Source organism: Fusarium verticillioides, chromosome 7 (genome assembly GCF_000149555.1).
Source record: "Fusarium verticillioides 7600 chromosome 7, whole genome shotgun sequence".
In the NCBI taxonomy this organism is placed as follows: domain Eukaryota; kingdom Fungi; phylum Ascomycota; class Sordariomycetes; order Hypocreales; family Nectriaceae; genus Fusarium; species Fusarium verticillioides.
The window spans coordinates 3007279-3020799 of NC_031681.1; the positions used below are offsets into that span (position 1 = coordinate 3007279).

General features: G+C 46.2%; 7 protein-coding genes across 7 annotated transcripts; 5 read left to right on the forward strand and 2 right to left on the reverse strand.

Moving 5' to 3' along the window:
* Window positions 1–266: 266 nt before the first annotated feature.
* On the forward strand, window positions 267–721 carry FVEG_17083 (hypothetical protein; the record flags this gene model as incomplete). The annotated part of the gene is made up of 4 exons (XM_018906350.1): window positions 267–326; window positions 381–431; window positions 499–589; window positions 645–721. 4 exons carry the CDS (start codon window positions 267–269, stop codon window positions 719–721), a joined length of 279 nt encoding a protein of 92 aa, XP_018759451.1.
* Window positions 632–2798, reverse strand: FVEG_11730 (hypothetical protein). Its single transcript, XM_018901050.1, has 2 exons — window positions 1242–2798; window positions 632–1195 (listed from the first exon to the last, which is right to left on the reverse strand). Exons 1-2 carry the CDS (start codon window positions 2729–2731, stop codon window positions 769–771), a joined length of 1917 nt encoding a protein of 638 aa, XP_018759452.1. The 5' UTR covers window positions 2732–2798; the 3' UTR covers window positions 632–768.
* A 486-nt stretch (window positions 2799–3284) lies between these two features.
* Window positions 3285–5143, reverse strand: FVEG_11731 (hypothetical protein). Its single transcript, XM_018901051.1, has 2 exons — window positions 3986–5143; window positions 3285–3934 (listed from the first exon to the last, which is right to left on the reverse strand). The coding sequence occupies exons 1-2, from the start codon at window positions 4997–4999 to the stop codon at window positions 3461–3463; spliced, it is 1488 nt and encodes a 495-aa protein (XP_018759453.1). The 5' UTR covers window positions 5000–5143; the 3' UTR covers window positions 3285–3460.
* Window positions 5144–6443: 1300 nt separating this feature from the next.
* FVEG_11732 (hypothetical protein) lies at window positions 6444–6767 on the forward strand (the record flags this gene model as incomplete). Its single annotated transcript, XM_018901052.1, has 1 exon — window positions 6444–6767. One exon carries the CDS (start codon window positions 6444–6446, stop codon window positions 6765–6767), a length of 324 nt encoding a protein of 107 aa, XP_018759454.1.
* Window positions 6768–7698: 931 nt separating this feature from the next.
* On the forward strand, window positions 7699–7998 carry FVEG_11733 (hypothetical protein; the record flags this gene model as incomplete). The annotated part of the gene is made up of 1 exon (XM_018901053.1): window positions 7699–7998. One exon carries the CDS (start codon window positions 7699–7701, stop codon window positions 7996–7998), a length of 300 nt encoding a protein of 99 aa, XP_018759455.1.
* Window positions 7999–11024: 3026 nt separating this feature from the next.
* On the forward strand, window positions 11025–11330 carry FVEG_17084 (hypothetical protein; the record flags this gene model as incomplete). The annotated part of the gene is made up of 1 exon (XM_018906351.1): window positions 11025–11330. The coding sequence occupies one exon, from the start codon at window positions 11025–11027 to the stop codon at window positions 11328–11330; it is 306 nt and encodes a 101-aa protein (XP_018759456.1).
* A 929-nt stretch (window positions 11331–12259) lies between these two features.
* Window positions 12260–13521, forward strand: FVEG_17085 (hypothetical protein; the record flags this gene model as incomplete). Its single annotated transcript, XM_018906352.1, has 2 exons — window positions 12260–12799; window positions 12853–13521. The coding sequence occupies 2 exons, from the start codon at window positions 12260–12262 to the stop codon at window positions 13519–13521; spliced, it is 1209 nt and encodes a 402-aa protein (XP_018759457.1).

Here is a 13521-nt window from a genome sequence, read left to right on the forward strand (position 1 = left end):
ATTCCAACCAATAGTCTCGCTACAACAATGTTGATGCCGATCACTAAGACTTGACCTTTAGCTCTGGCCCTCACTATTGGGCAATGCCATCTTTCAGCTGCGGTCAAAGCACGAATGCTGCAGTAGTGTCTCGCAGATCTCCCCCGCCACTGACGTGACCCCGAAATGCATCACTTTATAAGACAAGACCTTTTCTCCATTCCGAAAGTTTCATTCATCTTAATTTCTTCTACACTCAATCCCTCCATTCTGTCATTAACCTCACTATGGCCGCTACTGTTGAGATCAACGATGCAGTTTTCTGCGAACCACATCTCGCAGAGATCGTCAGTGCCCCATCCCCCTCATAACCTGGCAAAATCTAAATATCTTCTGCACAGTGTGATGACTGTAGCGCCGATTTACGCGAGGAGAACGACGCTTTTTACGGAGTAAGCCAACCTTTCCTTTCCTCCTAATAAAAAAAATAGTTATTCACAAACCTTACTCGCGTTGTAGTTTGACACTATAGATCGCGATGCAATCGAATCTCCAGATGCCTCTCGCAACAGCGATGGCGTGTATGTCTGCAACAAACATCACAGCGGGAGTAAGTCGCAGCTATTACCTGCAGAGAAAAATAGGATTCTGACCAGAACATGCAGCGTGCAATCAGTGTTTTGCTTGGAAGAAGCAGATCACGCGAGCTCGGGCAGCTGCCAAAAAGGCTGGCAGGCATTAATAACCAGAGAAACAACAACTTGGTTATCAGCTATTTGTACTGTCAATCTACCTCCTTGATCTAAACTCAAGTCTCCTTCTAAAAGCTACCAACTTGGGAATCATCTCACTCGCAAGCCTCCAGTTCAAATTTTCTTGATAAGATGAGAACTTGAGCACAGACGTAACCCTAATGCCGCGATAGATACCCTCTGCATCATGCATTGCCATCGGCCAGAGATTCTCGAGAAATGCGCTTTGCATGACCAATAATGCGCCGAGCTCATCCCAAAGGAGACTACCCAGTATGCGCAAAGTGCCCTTGTAGCCTGGTGACTCGACGTTCTCTTCGTTTGTTGGTTTGTAGTTTGCGTCAACGGCGAGGACGAATTTCTCTTTGCCGGGTTCTGGTTCGAGATATGATTTCATGGTTGATTCATCGATGACGAGGAACACGCGATCGTGTACTGAATGATCTGAAAGGGTTTCGAAATGTCTGCATGGCTGTTAGCTTTTTCCCTTGTCTTGATCATTGAACTTACTTCTTTGCAGCTTCAATATCATCATCCGCAATATCCTTCTCTTTACCATCAATCCAATGGATCTTGCACGCCTTACGTATATCATTGATACCAACCGTCCCTCGTCCCCAATCAGAAATATCAGCCTCAAACTTGGCCTTGAACGTATCCCACTTCTCGGGACTATACCCATGACACAACCTATACGCCACGAAGCCCAGACCTTTATTCGACCTTCTCCGAGAATACTCAATCCACGGCACAAAGTCCGGATAATTCGGGAGCCCTCGTAGTTCTTCTCTAGCCATAGTCTGGGCGTCAATCTGACTAATGGCCGAGATAACCATACCCGCTGGATCAGTAATCCTCCCCGAGCCCCGAAGTGGTCTCATGTCCTCGTGCTCCAGATGGCTATACATCTCCTTCCGGTCAAGATATCTGACTCGCTTGGTGTAGTCGGACGCTCGCCATGATAGATTTGCTGACCAGCTGATCGCTTCTGTGCGGAAGCCTCCGCCATGGGCTTCTGTAAGACAATCGTCTTCTTTGACTGGAAGACTATCGCCTTTGTACCCGTCTGTGGGCATCATGATGGTGTAATCAGCCTGAGAGGTGTTTTCGGCAAGGTCGTGGAGCTTGTTTGTGAGCTCCCATTGTTTATCGCTATAGTGATCCGGGTGATCTGGTTGATGCAGCGCGAGTTCTTGTACAATCGACTCTCGTATACGATCAATGTGCTCGATGATCCAATGGTGGGCATTCTCACAAATAGAATCGTATTGCGCTCTGATGAACTCGTACCAGAGACCAGTTACTGACACGTGCTCATAAACGCCATCCTCTGCTTCCGCTTTCCTCTTTGCGTTAATTGCCTTCTCAAACACACTGAGATGGTCCCAGATCAAGTTATATGTCTTTCGCAGAGCCGCCTTGGTGCGCTTGGTGTTCAGGTAAATAAAGACATTGATAACCGCGACAAAGTAACGACAAGCTTCGCGGAATCTATCGGGATGATCAAGCCCCAACTCTTGCCATCGCCTCTCAGATATCGGCGGCACTCCCTCCCAAAGCCTCGACTTCATAGCATGAAGCTCTTTCGCAATAGGCCAGAGTCTCGAACTGTCTTCATACGAACCAATTCTGATCCCAATCCACTCCCCAGTCGATCTCGCTTGTCGATGAAGTGGAGCAGGAGCCCACTCCGAAGCAGGCCTAGTCAAGTTCTTGACCTCTTCGACAGTAAGCAAAGGACGAGATGTTTTGCGATCCCCGGGTAATTCGCCATTCATGAGAAACTCAAAGAAGTGAGGAATTGTCTGAGGTTCCATGATACGATCTGTGATCCACAATTGATGCTTCTTCCCGGGTTGTGGACCAAATACTAAGTGGCTGATGTCTGTAGGGCTGTTTTTCCGTTTGATCCGCGCTTGACGGAGATGAGGCGTGGCTGGTGTCCCGTTTTGGGTCAGAGCCATGTTCAGCTGCAGCATGCGCTCGCTGATACCCGACATTATGGTGATGATTTGCTTTTCTGTAGTGAATTGGTAAGAAAATGGTCATTGTTGAGTGAGGTGATCGTGAAAGGGGGGAAGACAATTTAAAGTAACTGGTAGCGAGGTGTTGGTTCAAACTGGACCCGTTATTTCGGGCACAGTTAGGCAGCCGGTGGGTAAGTCATACGGTAAACTAGCTACTGAGCCAATCACATAAGTCAATCAGAGGGGAACTAACTCAAAGTGAGTTAGAGCTGTGACAACCTACACTGTTGGTTCTATCAACGTTGTTGTCGTTACCGAGTGATGTTTATTTATGCCTCAACTCACGAGAGGACAATGGGAGGGAAATTGAATTCGATTAGCAGCGTTTAGTTCTCTTAGATCTTAACTACAAAGGGTCGTATAGTGATGTTCTGTTAGTCCGTTAGATCTAATGTCTAGCCATGGAACTCAATCAAGTTATTACTGTTGTCGGAACGACGCTGAAGGCGTATACCTTAGGAGAAAGTTGTGCCAGGTTCAAGATATCAAAGAACTCTACTTAGTGAGTTGCTTGTAATATGAGAAGCGGAAATGAATGACTTGGCACAATTATTTAAGAGTTAATTAGAAAAACTGTCTAAAATTAAATCCTACCCGGGACCCGTCTTGCATAAACAACAAATCTAAAAGGTTAAACTAATAAAACCCGCTAAATGATAAGTCTATGTATAACGAAAATTTACAATCTTTGTACAAAGTGTTTTAAGCCTTGGGCTTAATTGACTGAGGGTTGCGGAAGATGTTCTTAGGGTCGTACTTCGCCTTAATCGACTCCAGCTTAGCAAGGTTGCTACCCCAGTACATCTCCGTCGCTCTATCACCCTTGAGCTGCGAGTCAGGGTAATTGACATACATACCCCAAGTACCCTCTTTCAAGGTATTGGAGATACTCTGTCGCAGACCCTTGATCAAGTTAAAGCCGTCAGAGGGATACTTCTGGTTCTGAGCAACGCTGTCATAGAATTGAAAGAGAAGAAGCGCGTCGCGATGAACGTAAGCTGTGTCGGTGGACTTGTGCTTGGAGATGGCGGAGTATTTGCCGCCAGAGATGTCCATCTGCAACCACCACGAGTGACTGCTGCTCTGGCCAGTGGTGGAGATGTAGTCGACGAAGGACTTGAATTGAGCAAGAGTGAGCTCAGGTGCTTGAAGACTGCTGGCATAGAAGTTGTCATGCTGTGACGTGTTAGCAAATAATCACCATTAGAGGAGAGAAGATAGACTTACAGCATCGTATGAAGCACTGGTAGGGTTGACATCGACATTGGCGCCAGCATAGTGAGTAACAAGCTGAATCCAATCCACAGTCGTCGCGCTGACTTGAACATTGAACTTGGTAAGCAGCGGCTGAAGAGCCTTCTTGAGCTCAGCCTCCGTACCAACATAAGCACCATCAACACTATATCCGTTCTTGGAAATGGCCATCTGCATAGTAATCTCCGCAGGCATTGTCTTTCCAAACTCCTGGAAATCGAGCAGATTCTGAGGAGCTGTTTGTTGGTTCCAGTTCAAACCACCAATATCGAAGTAAGTAATTTGTTCTGGAGCAGCGAAGGTGTCGAACTCGAGCTCGGCGACGACACCGAATGAAGCACCAGCGCCGCGGATGGCCCAGAAAAGATCCGAGTTCTCGGTCTTGGAGCAGTGAACCACTTTTCCGGTGGGAAGAACTACTGTAGCGCCCTTCATCAAGTCCAGCGTGAGACCGTATTTGCGCGCGACCATGCCATAGCCGCCGTGCAGGGCGTGACCACCGATACCAACACCAGGACAAGTTCCATGCGACAGAGCTCGCTTTCCCTGGTTCCAGAGCTCAGTAGCGACATGACCGAGTCTAGCACCAGGTTGAATCTTTGCGGTTCCATCTTTGGCTAGTTTGACGCTGTATAAGCGATCTAGCTCAATCATGAGATGACCGTCTTCGCCACCGAAACCAAGGGATGTATAACTGTGGCCTCCGCTCTTGGCATTGACTGCGACGCCGTGTTTTGAACCACAAGCAACAGCGGCGGAGATTTGGGCTACGGTCGTGGGGACTGCAATGGCGACGGGTTCGAATTGAAGACGAAGATTGTAAGCGGTGCCGTCTTCGGTCCATGTTTGAGTGCCCTTGGTGTCGACTGGGACTTTAGCTTGGGTGAGACAGCTATTCACAGCCTCTCGTTTCGTCGGGACAGCTAATGATTGCGCAGCATTGGCGATGAGGCCAATGACCAAACATTGCAGTGTATTAAAATGCATGGTGAGTGATTGAGAGAATGGAAGGGTGATGGAAGGATGAATGGAATGAGATGAAACAAAAGGGATGGACCAGTTATTAAATGCATCAACTACCGTGGCGACCCTCGCACTCGCATGATCCACAGATCGACGTTACGAACTGACATTAAAGCCCGATACGACATAAACTAAAATAAAAAACTACGTTGCGGATCTACGGACTAATATCAGTGGTCCTCGCTGTCCCCGTGAGGAGGATAGACATAACACCATCCCTGCACCGTAGCAATAGGTGAAATTACGAACTCAAAGCTGCTAAAGCAATAATGCGCTCTCATCCCGCGACACTAACTGCCGTAATGCTAACTGAAAACATGACCAACAAAGGAAACCTAGATCCAAAATGCAACGTTGATGGCAACAGTCCCAGCTAAAAATCCAAGCTACGGAGGCTAGTGGCGTTAATTCTCGTGATTCCAAGCCTCAAAGTGCCGATCTACCGTGTAGCATGCGAAGTGAATTCTCTATAATTAGCAACTGGCAAATCACGGACCTCACGGAGCGTGGAGCATGATGTCACGGCTTGACTAGCTTGGAGCTAGATGTGCCTGTTTTGGAAACGTTTATGGGGTTGGAATGATGGCGGCTGATGGTGCGAGAGGGATTGCCGATTCTGGAGCGGGCTTTTCGGGAAACACGAGGTGTCCGATACGCTAATCCAGATTGGAGCTGCGTCTAGAGGATGTAGTGAGTGGTCTATCAGAACGTCACAGCAAGGTTGACTTGAACATTTGACTCTGCTTGGTCGTGGTCAATGTGATGTAGAATAACCTGCTCAAAAGCAGCGCCATAACAAATCGTCTCAGCAGAACCCTGGCTCAGCAACATGGCGTTTTGTGCGATGGGACTCATGAGAAATGTACTGATACGCGGATCAGAGTGTTTTGAGATAACCCTGATTCAAGACCAGAAACCATCGCTGTGCATCACGAGTCAAGGACTCTGGCAAATTGACAAAGTGAGCAATGCGATAGTGCATCACTTGCAAACCATCCTGCGTCACCAGCCATAGTAACGTGGTGATCACGGTAACACCTCGTTTCGCTCCCTAAGAGTCTTGAAGCTATTCGCGATGGTTTCCAGTTGCGGGTTACTTATTCACGTCGCCCAACAGCAGAGTGGCACCCCAGTCCAGTCTTGTTCACTATCTGAAGACTCATGGTGGCTATGAATCCGAGTTTCCTGACAGAGAGTCACAACAAGAGCCCCGTTTGAGTTGGCTATGTGAATCAGTAAATTGAAGGTCAAGCAGACTATAATAGCTGGTGTAGGCACGCACTCTGAGCTGTCTTACAAGCAATCATACAACGGTCTCACAAGCAGTCACACGAGCTATTCTCCGAGCTAACCTTCAATCCAATACACTCAAAAATACCGCAACAATTGCCAGTACAACCATACCAACATGGCGCCACCCGTAACTAAGGGTACTAAGAAAGCGATCAAGGAAGAGCTTGACAGTGTCAAAAAGATTATCAAAGACACTGAGAAAGAGATCGAACAGTTGAAGGAACAGATAGACGAAGCTGGATGGCAAAAGCTTGGGTTTCGGGTGATAGTAACTGGGAAATATCCGCCTGACGAGAGAGTCGCGGCTCAAAGGAATCATGAAGAGGCTTGCAACAAGGAAAATGACCTAATCAGCGACAGGAAAAGGGCCGAGGGGCGTCTGGCGACACAGCAGAAGAATCAAAGAAAGCTCGAAGAACAGTACCAATCGGCAGTCTAGGCGATTGAGGTCTGTCAAAGCGTTTCACTTGCAGTATCATGAGCAGTACCGTTGCGAGAGGCTGCACTTCGGAATACTGTATACGGAATAGACTTTGAATCGAAACTCTTGCATCCGCAGACTCCCTTTTTACTGAGTGAAGTAATGTAGTATGGTATTTCTCTCTTGGTTAATGACATGCAGAAACGATATACAGAAGCAGTCCTCTACTTGAGTCTGGCCAGTGCTTTATAACACACAGGAAAGGTTCAGGTTACCAGAGAGGTATTGAGTTAATTAGAACTGCTCATATTTAGAATTGATCATTGTGTGGAGTAAACGAGACTCAGTGAACTGTGACAATTCATGTATAGATACTTGTAATTGAGACTGGTGGCTGAGAGCCTAAATGAGGTGAGAGGACATGGATACATAAATGCCTTCACGACACCTTTAGGCAAACAGTGAATCCAATATACTTTCTTCATCCGCTAGAACTCGCTAGAGGCATTGAACCTGACACTACACTCAATCATCTTGGTAGTTACGCCCTCTAATCCTACAATGGCTATAAAATAACGTCACATTGACCATGGGTATGTAACGCGCAAAGTTCGTAACTCAGTTAATCATGATACAATGTCTCATATGTAAGCTAGATATAAGGTAGTCGGTCACCGATGCTTGTGGCCGAGAACCATACTAGCACAAGGAACAGAGTCCGGAGCAATAGATTCACTGATTCAAATAAGTGTACCATGACACCAACGATTGATCTGAACCGTGCTTATGCAAGCCATATCTGATCCTTGAAATCAGTCAGTGAAATGCAACATCAGCAGGTTATAAAAAGGTCCCAATCTCGGTATGCAAACTATCTCCTTCACAGAAATCCAACCAAAGAACAAAAGCATTTCAACTACTTTATAGAATATCGACAAGTGACAACAGGATGCCTACAAAGACAGATATTGCCTTGGAGCTCGTTCGCACTCGAAGCGATATATCCTTCGCCGAGAAGGAGATAAACGACTCAAAGTGGGCAATAATCCAGGTGCAGGCACAAAAGGCTGCTGCCCTAGCTATAATACAGGGAAACTATCCGCATGACCGGATCGCCGTGGCTAAACAGCAATATTCGGAATTTCTCAACAAGGAGTGCGATCTACAAGCTCAGCAAAGCAGGACCAGAAGGGATTTGGAGAGGCTGAGGGACAAGGAGACAAGGCTTGAGAGAGAACTACGAGCGTAATAGGCCTTTGAGATGTTCTAAGGGCTTTTGCTATGGTATAGGATTTACTGCTCCTTAGAAGGTTAGGGCTTAGGTAAATACAAGCAGCACAGACCTTGATTTTACTCCATTCGCATCTAAGACTTCTTTTTAATGGATAAAGGAATAAGGTGTAGGAAGCGTGCACTCATGAAGCAGGGTAGAATTAGGGCATGAGTGTCCCAATTGTTGCTCAGTAGCACTTTGTTGCAATAGCTTTGTTATAGCCGATCTTTAGCCACCTTGTGACTCAATATCCTCCAACCTTGACCTGCCAGTTTAGGCTTTCCTCCTCAGCAAGAACAACACAATGTGTCAGAAGTATCACCATCAAATAGGCTCGCACAGATTAACTTGGGCAATTATATTGGGTAGTTGGTATACTGCCTGGACTGGCATTGATGAGAGTGTTACTTCGAGCTAATAGACCCTATAGCTGATGAGCTGCATCACGCACCTTGGACATCTCGGTAGTTAAGAATCCGCAGAACAAACATTAGGCAAAGTACTAAAGATGACCGCTCTCAACATCAGATGCAGCCAGTATGAGCCATTCCCTGCAGTTACTTGTGGTTGGGGGGGTTATATTAGCACAAAAAGCCCAGTGTATAAATGTCGCTTCGCTGCTCCTGTTCAGCCTGCAGCATAATATCAATAGGTGATCCGTAGATAGTGTTTGTGAGAGCCAGATGTTATTCTGGCAAGCCAAGCAGTGAAATGAGTTTAAAAGACTGTTTTTCTAATCTGAGACCTCAAATCTGATAGCTGATATCAGGCGCCTCGCACGCCAGTGAAGTGCCAGGCCAGAAAGCTATAAAGGACGCCCTAAGATAGGTAACCAAACTCTCTCCTACAAAGCAATCTAGCTACATAACATCAAGAACAAAGCTGCAGCTACACCCACTTTACCACCTCGAAATATATCTACAACAATATGCCTCTAACTAGGTCACGCATCGAGAAGCAGCTTTCTGACGTCAAGGTCGAAATCAGCATGATTACAAAGGACATAAACGATGCAGATTGGGAAATACTACAGCTGCAGGCAAAAGGGCGTGCTGCGAACGCAATAGGTAGTTCCCCAAACTTTGCAGATGAGGAGAAACACGTGGCTCTACAACAACGCGCGGAGTTTCTCCGTGAAGAGGTACAACTTGAAATGAAAGGAGACAAACTGAGGACAACCTTGGCGATAAAGAATGCGAAGCGTGCACGTCTTGAAGGAGAATTGCAATCAATGAATTAGACAGTTGGTGGTACATTATGTACTACTTCTCAAGAGAATTGAGCATCTCCATGCATTGGTAATGTTTGTGCGCCTTACTACCTTCTTGATAAACGGAGAAAATGTCTCTTAGTAAAGCCAAATAGTAACAATGGCATGAGTGACCTAATGACGTTATTACAATATCGAAAAGGAGCACTAGAGGCACTTCAGCTCCTCAGTATCCCTCGCATTGAGATAACTTCATCACTCGATGTAAGGTTATGATGCATGATGGCAAGACTTTTAGCTTCCGTAATATGTGCTATCGATTGGATTTAGCACATGGAACTACTTAGAGGTCCTTAATAAAACTGAGAATAGAGCAAACGCAGTCGTATGGAAAAAGAATTAGTTGTATTACGACAATTTATATACCAATCATTATATGAGATGAGATGGTAGGTGAGTCTGATTTCTGATTTAGCTACAGTCACTTACTAACAATACTGGCCTTGACTCTACGTTTAGTCACGGTGTGGACCAGGCCCTGCGATTGCGTAAAAACTAAACCTGATGGACTGCATGATTATTTTGATTTCAAACACGGGCCAATTTCTAGAACTTACAACTCACGAAGTTTGTGTCTCAGTAAATTCACTTCTTGTGTTTCTACAATAGCTACATGGTATGAAGCGTGAGTGAGAGTGATGCTAAAGCCTAACATGCCGGTCAGTGACATGGCACGCGACCAAACTATAAATATACCGTGAGGTCAGTATCTCAAACATTTCCCCCAAGGTAGCTTATCCAAAGAATTGTAAACATTAACCAGACTCTCTCTAACACGTGACAGCACATTTACAACATCATGCCCTCCAAGAGGTGATCGAGGCAGAACTTGAGAGGTTCAGAGCAACTATGGAGTGGGTGCAAACCAACCACGATACCACCAGCTGTGAGATACAAGACCTAATGCAGAAGAGGAGAGAGGCGCAGAGAATAATGAACGGAGGCAAGAGCCAGGCCGAAAGAGATTCGGCACAAAGGGAACATGATCGACTGCGTGCGACTGTTACAAGGCTCTGCAGTCAGTAAGAGCAGCGGACTGAGAAGTTACAGAGGTATAAAGATAGGGAGAGGGAGTTGTTAAGGGATTTGCGCCTGGCGCTTTGGTGATAGGTCGAAATGTTGAGGCAGCAAGGTCAGAGAGCCTGACTACAGAGTTCTTCAAGGAAATACAAGCTTTCGAGGTCTTCACTGCCCGTAGGTCGTGAGAATGATTCACAAAGCGATATAGGGAATGCGTGAGAACCCGTGGGGCTTTTCATTGTTGCGGTTAGATTCTCGGGTCTTTCTCTTGTTATCACGAGGAAGCAGAGAGGAGGAAGGTGGTTGCTCTTAGGTGGATATAAACAGTGATCTTGATGCCTGCTGTTGATTGTCGTCACTGATTGACAGCATGTGAGCATGGACATTGATTAGACGCCAAGCCCCTGGCGGAGGATATTGTGAATGATGCTCGAGTATCGAGCTACGAGGATATGACATCTCAGCACTTGCAGTGAACAGCAAGTCCTATGACGTTCCGGCAGGCGAACGCGCTTTGATGCCGTGAAGAGCATCCGTATCCAATAAGCAAATGCCGGCCCTGACTGGTCAACTAGGCGATAATTGTCAGTGACAAATAACGCGTACTGAGGTATAAAAGCCCGATCAATCACTGGGTTTCCGACATTTATACAAATCCAAGTCCCCACAAGATCCAAGAAAACTCCAACAACTATACTAAAACAAGAACACCATGTCAACCAAAGCCGAGATCCAATACCAGATAACCTGTCTCGGATACGAAAAGGAGAGGCTGGAAAGCGAAACCAAGGCTGCCAACGATTATACACAGCACATAACGCAGAAGAAGTTGGAGCAGCAGGCAATAGTTTATGGGGCCTACGACCAAGCCACAAAGGACGCGGCCGAGAAGGAATATGACTATTATTGTGGAATTTTGCTTGATCTCCTTGATAAAGCATCAGAGCGACTAGATAGAATGCAGGAGCTGAGGGATAGAGAGAGAACGCTATCTATGCAGTTACGGTTAGCACGATAGGTGACTAGCAGAAAATAAACAGAGGCTCCCAGGATTCTTGTATAACCTGAGAATTCAAGGTCATTGAAAGAATGAAGTCGTGCAATATCAGAGAGACATTGGTCATCATTCAATCAATATTGGTCATCACATAGCTAACTCAATGATTCTTTGGCTTGATGCTATACCCACTGGAGCGAAGAGCTAGATGGGAAGCAGGTAACATCTGGTGGGTACACCGAAGCGACGGCGCCCTGGCACGAATGATCAATAATCATGATGCCAGCCGCTGTTTGTGTTTGTGGGCAAAATTAGCCGTCAAGTTCCTGGGGATCGTGATTACTGAAAGGAGGAAGCGAGCTAGGCTTTGGTGAAGAGGAATTGGAGTACAATATCCTGTGGTTCCGCAGTCCGTGAGAGGCATAAATATCTAAGGCACAAAACGGCAATACAAACTATAACCCGCGATAAACTGGAGGAGATTAAGGCTCTCAGTCAGGGTGACCAAGGTAGTTTGATATCTATATCTAGTAATTGAGGTACTAAAGCAAAGATGGAACGTAACTGTAACCACTTTAGTAGCGTATATAGTAGAACCCGATATCGGGATACCTTCTGATGAGATCCAATAGTGAGGTCTAAGGTACAAGTGTGAGGCGCGTGATGTGAGCCATCCGCTGAGGGGACTATCAACTAAAAATAACACTCTTATAAGAGTCAATCCGGGCAGTATAGAGGTCTAAGGTACAAGTGACATAATCGCGGGGTAATAAAAACCAGGCTGCAGGTGTGACGTGGCAGCCGCACCTCCAAGAAAACAGCTCATCAATGCTAATGCGAGTCAGACACCATTATATAATCCTACAATACTTGATTGCTCCTCCAATTCCCCTCTTTTCAGCACTTCAGCAATACGTTTCGCGGTAGAACTCTTATAACTGCCAGTAGAAATGGACAAAAGCCAATATGTGTACTCTGCCTTGAATGGGGATAACAATATCCGGTTACTTCGCCTACTGCCAAGTCCAGACCCATCAACTCGACTCCAGGGTCAGCTATTCGAGTATCCTTTGGCCCAAGGCATGCAGACAATGCACCTTTACGAGGCCTTGTCCTACACTTGGGGTACCTCTCAAAACAAAAAGTCAATCATAATCGATGATCAAGAACTCCCCATTACCGCCAACTGCCATAGTGCCCTTGTACAGCTACGAGATAGCTTTTTTGAACGGGTCTTATGGGTAGATGCGATCTGTATCGACCAGAGCAACATAACCGAGCGAGGAAAACAAGTCAGAATCATGGCAGAGGTTTATTGTAAAGCCCGACAAGTCATAGTTTGGCTTGGAGAAGCAACACCTGATAGTAAAGTGGCCATGCAGAAGATCAGCAAGGTTGCTGAGGGACATTATATCCCGGCCGAAGAAGACAAAATTATCCCTGAATCGATTGCTGCATTGCTCAAAAGACCATGGTTTCGAAGAGTTTGGGTAATATTTAGCACACTATTTGCAAGGCAGTGACTGATACAAAAGAAAAATAGGTACTTCAGGAAGTGGCCGCCGCGCAACATGTCCTTCTAGTCTGTGGCGCGTCCCAGATTGACGGCTATGCTTTCTGTCTTGGACTTGCGCCGTACATGGATGCCTGTGAGGGGTTCGAATTTGTTTCCTCCGTCGAATACCTGATCAGAGGATCCATCTTTCGTCCCAAGTATAATAAGACAGATTCAGGTCTAATTACTTTAGGCATACGGTCTCTTGGCGAACTTATGGACATGTATCATGCCCATGAGGCTAGTGAGCCACTCGACAAGGTTTTTGCCCTGCTTGGAATGAGCACTGACGGATTATCGGCATCAGAGCTCAGGCCGAACTATAACATCTCTTGGGACGTCCTCTTCTTCAAACTCATCGCGTTCCTTCTCGGGTCCAAAGTCTCAGTGAAGATATCCAACGGTAATCGGGCAGCTGTGATTAGCGGCCTGGGGACTATTGTTGGCAAAGTTACTTCAGTGGGACCGAGGAGCAATCGCAACCGGGACTTTCAAGTGACTATGGAATATACGAAACCTTACCAAACTCTCTCGCCTCGGATCGCCCGAGATTTTCATGCCGGCGTCAAAAGAGCAAGGGAAGGCGATATTCTATGCTTACTAGAGGGTGCTTCAAATCCTATGCTAATCAGGCAGGAGGGAAATTCTTTTCAGTAA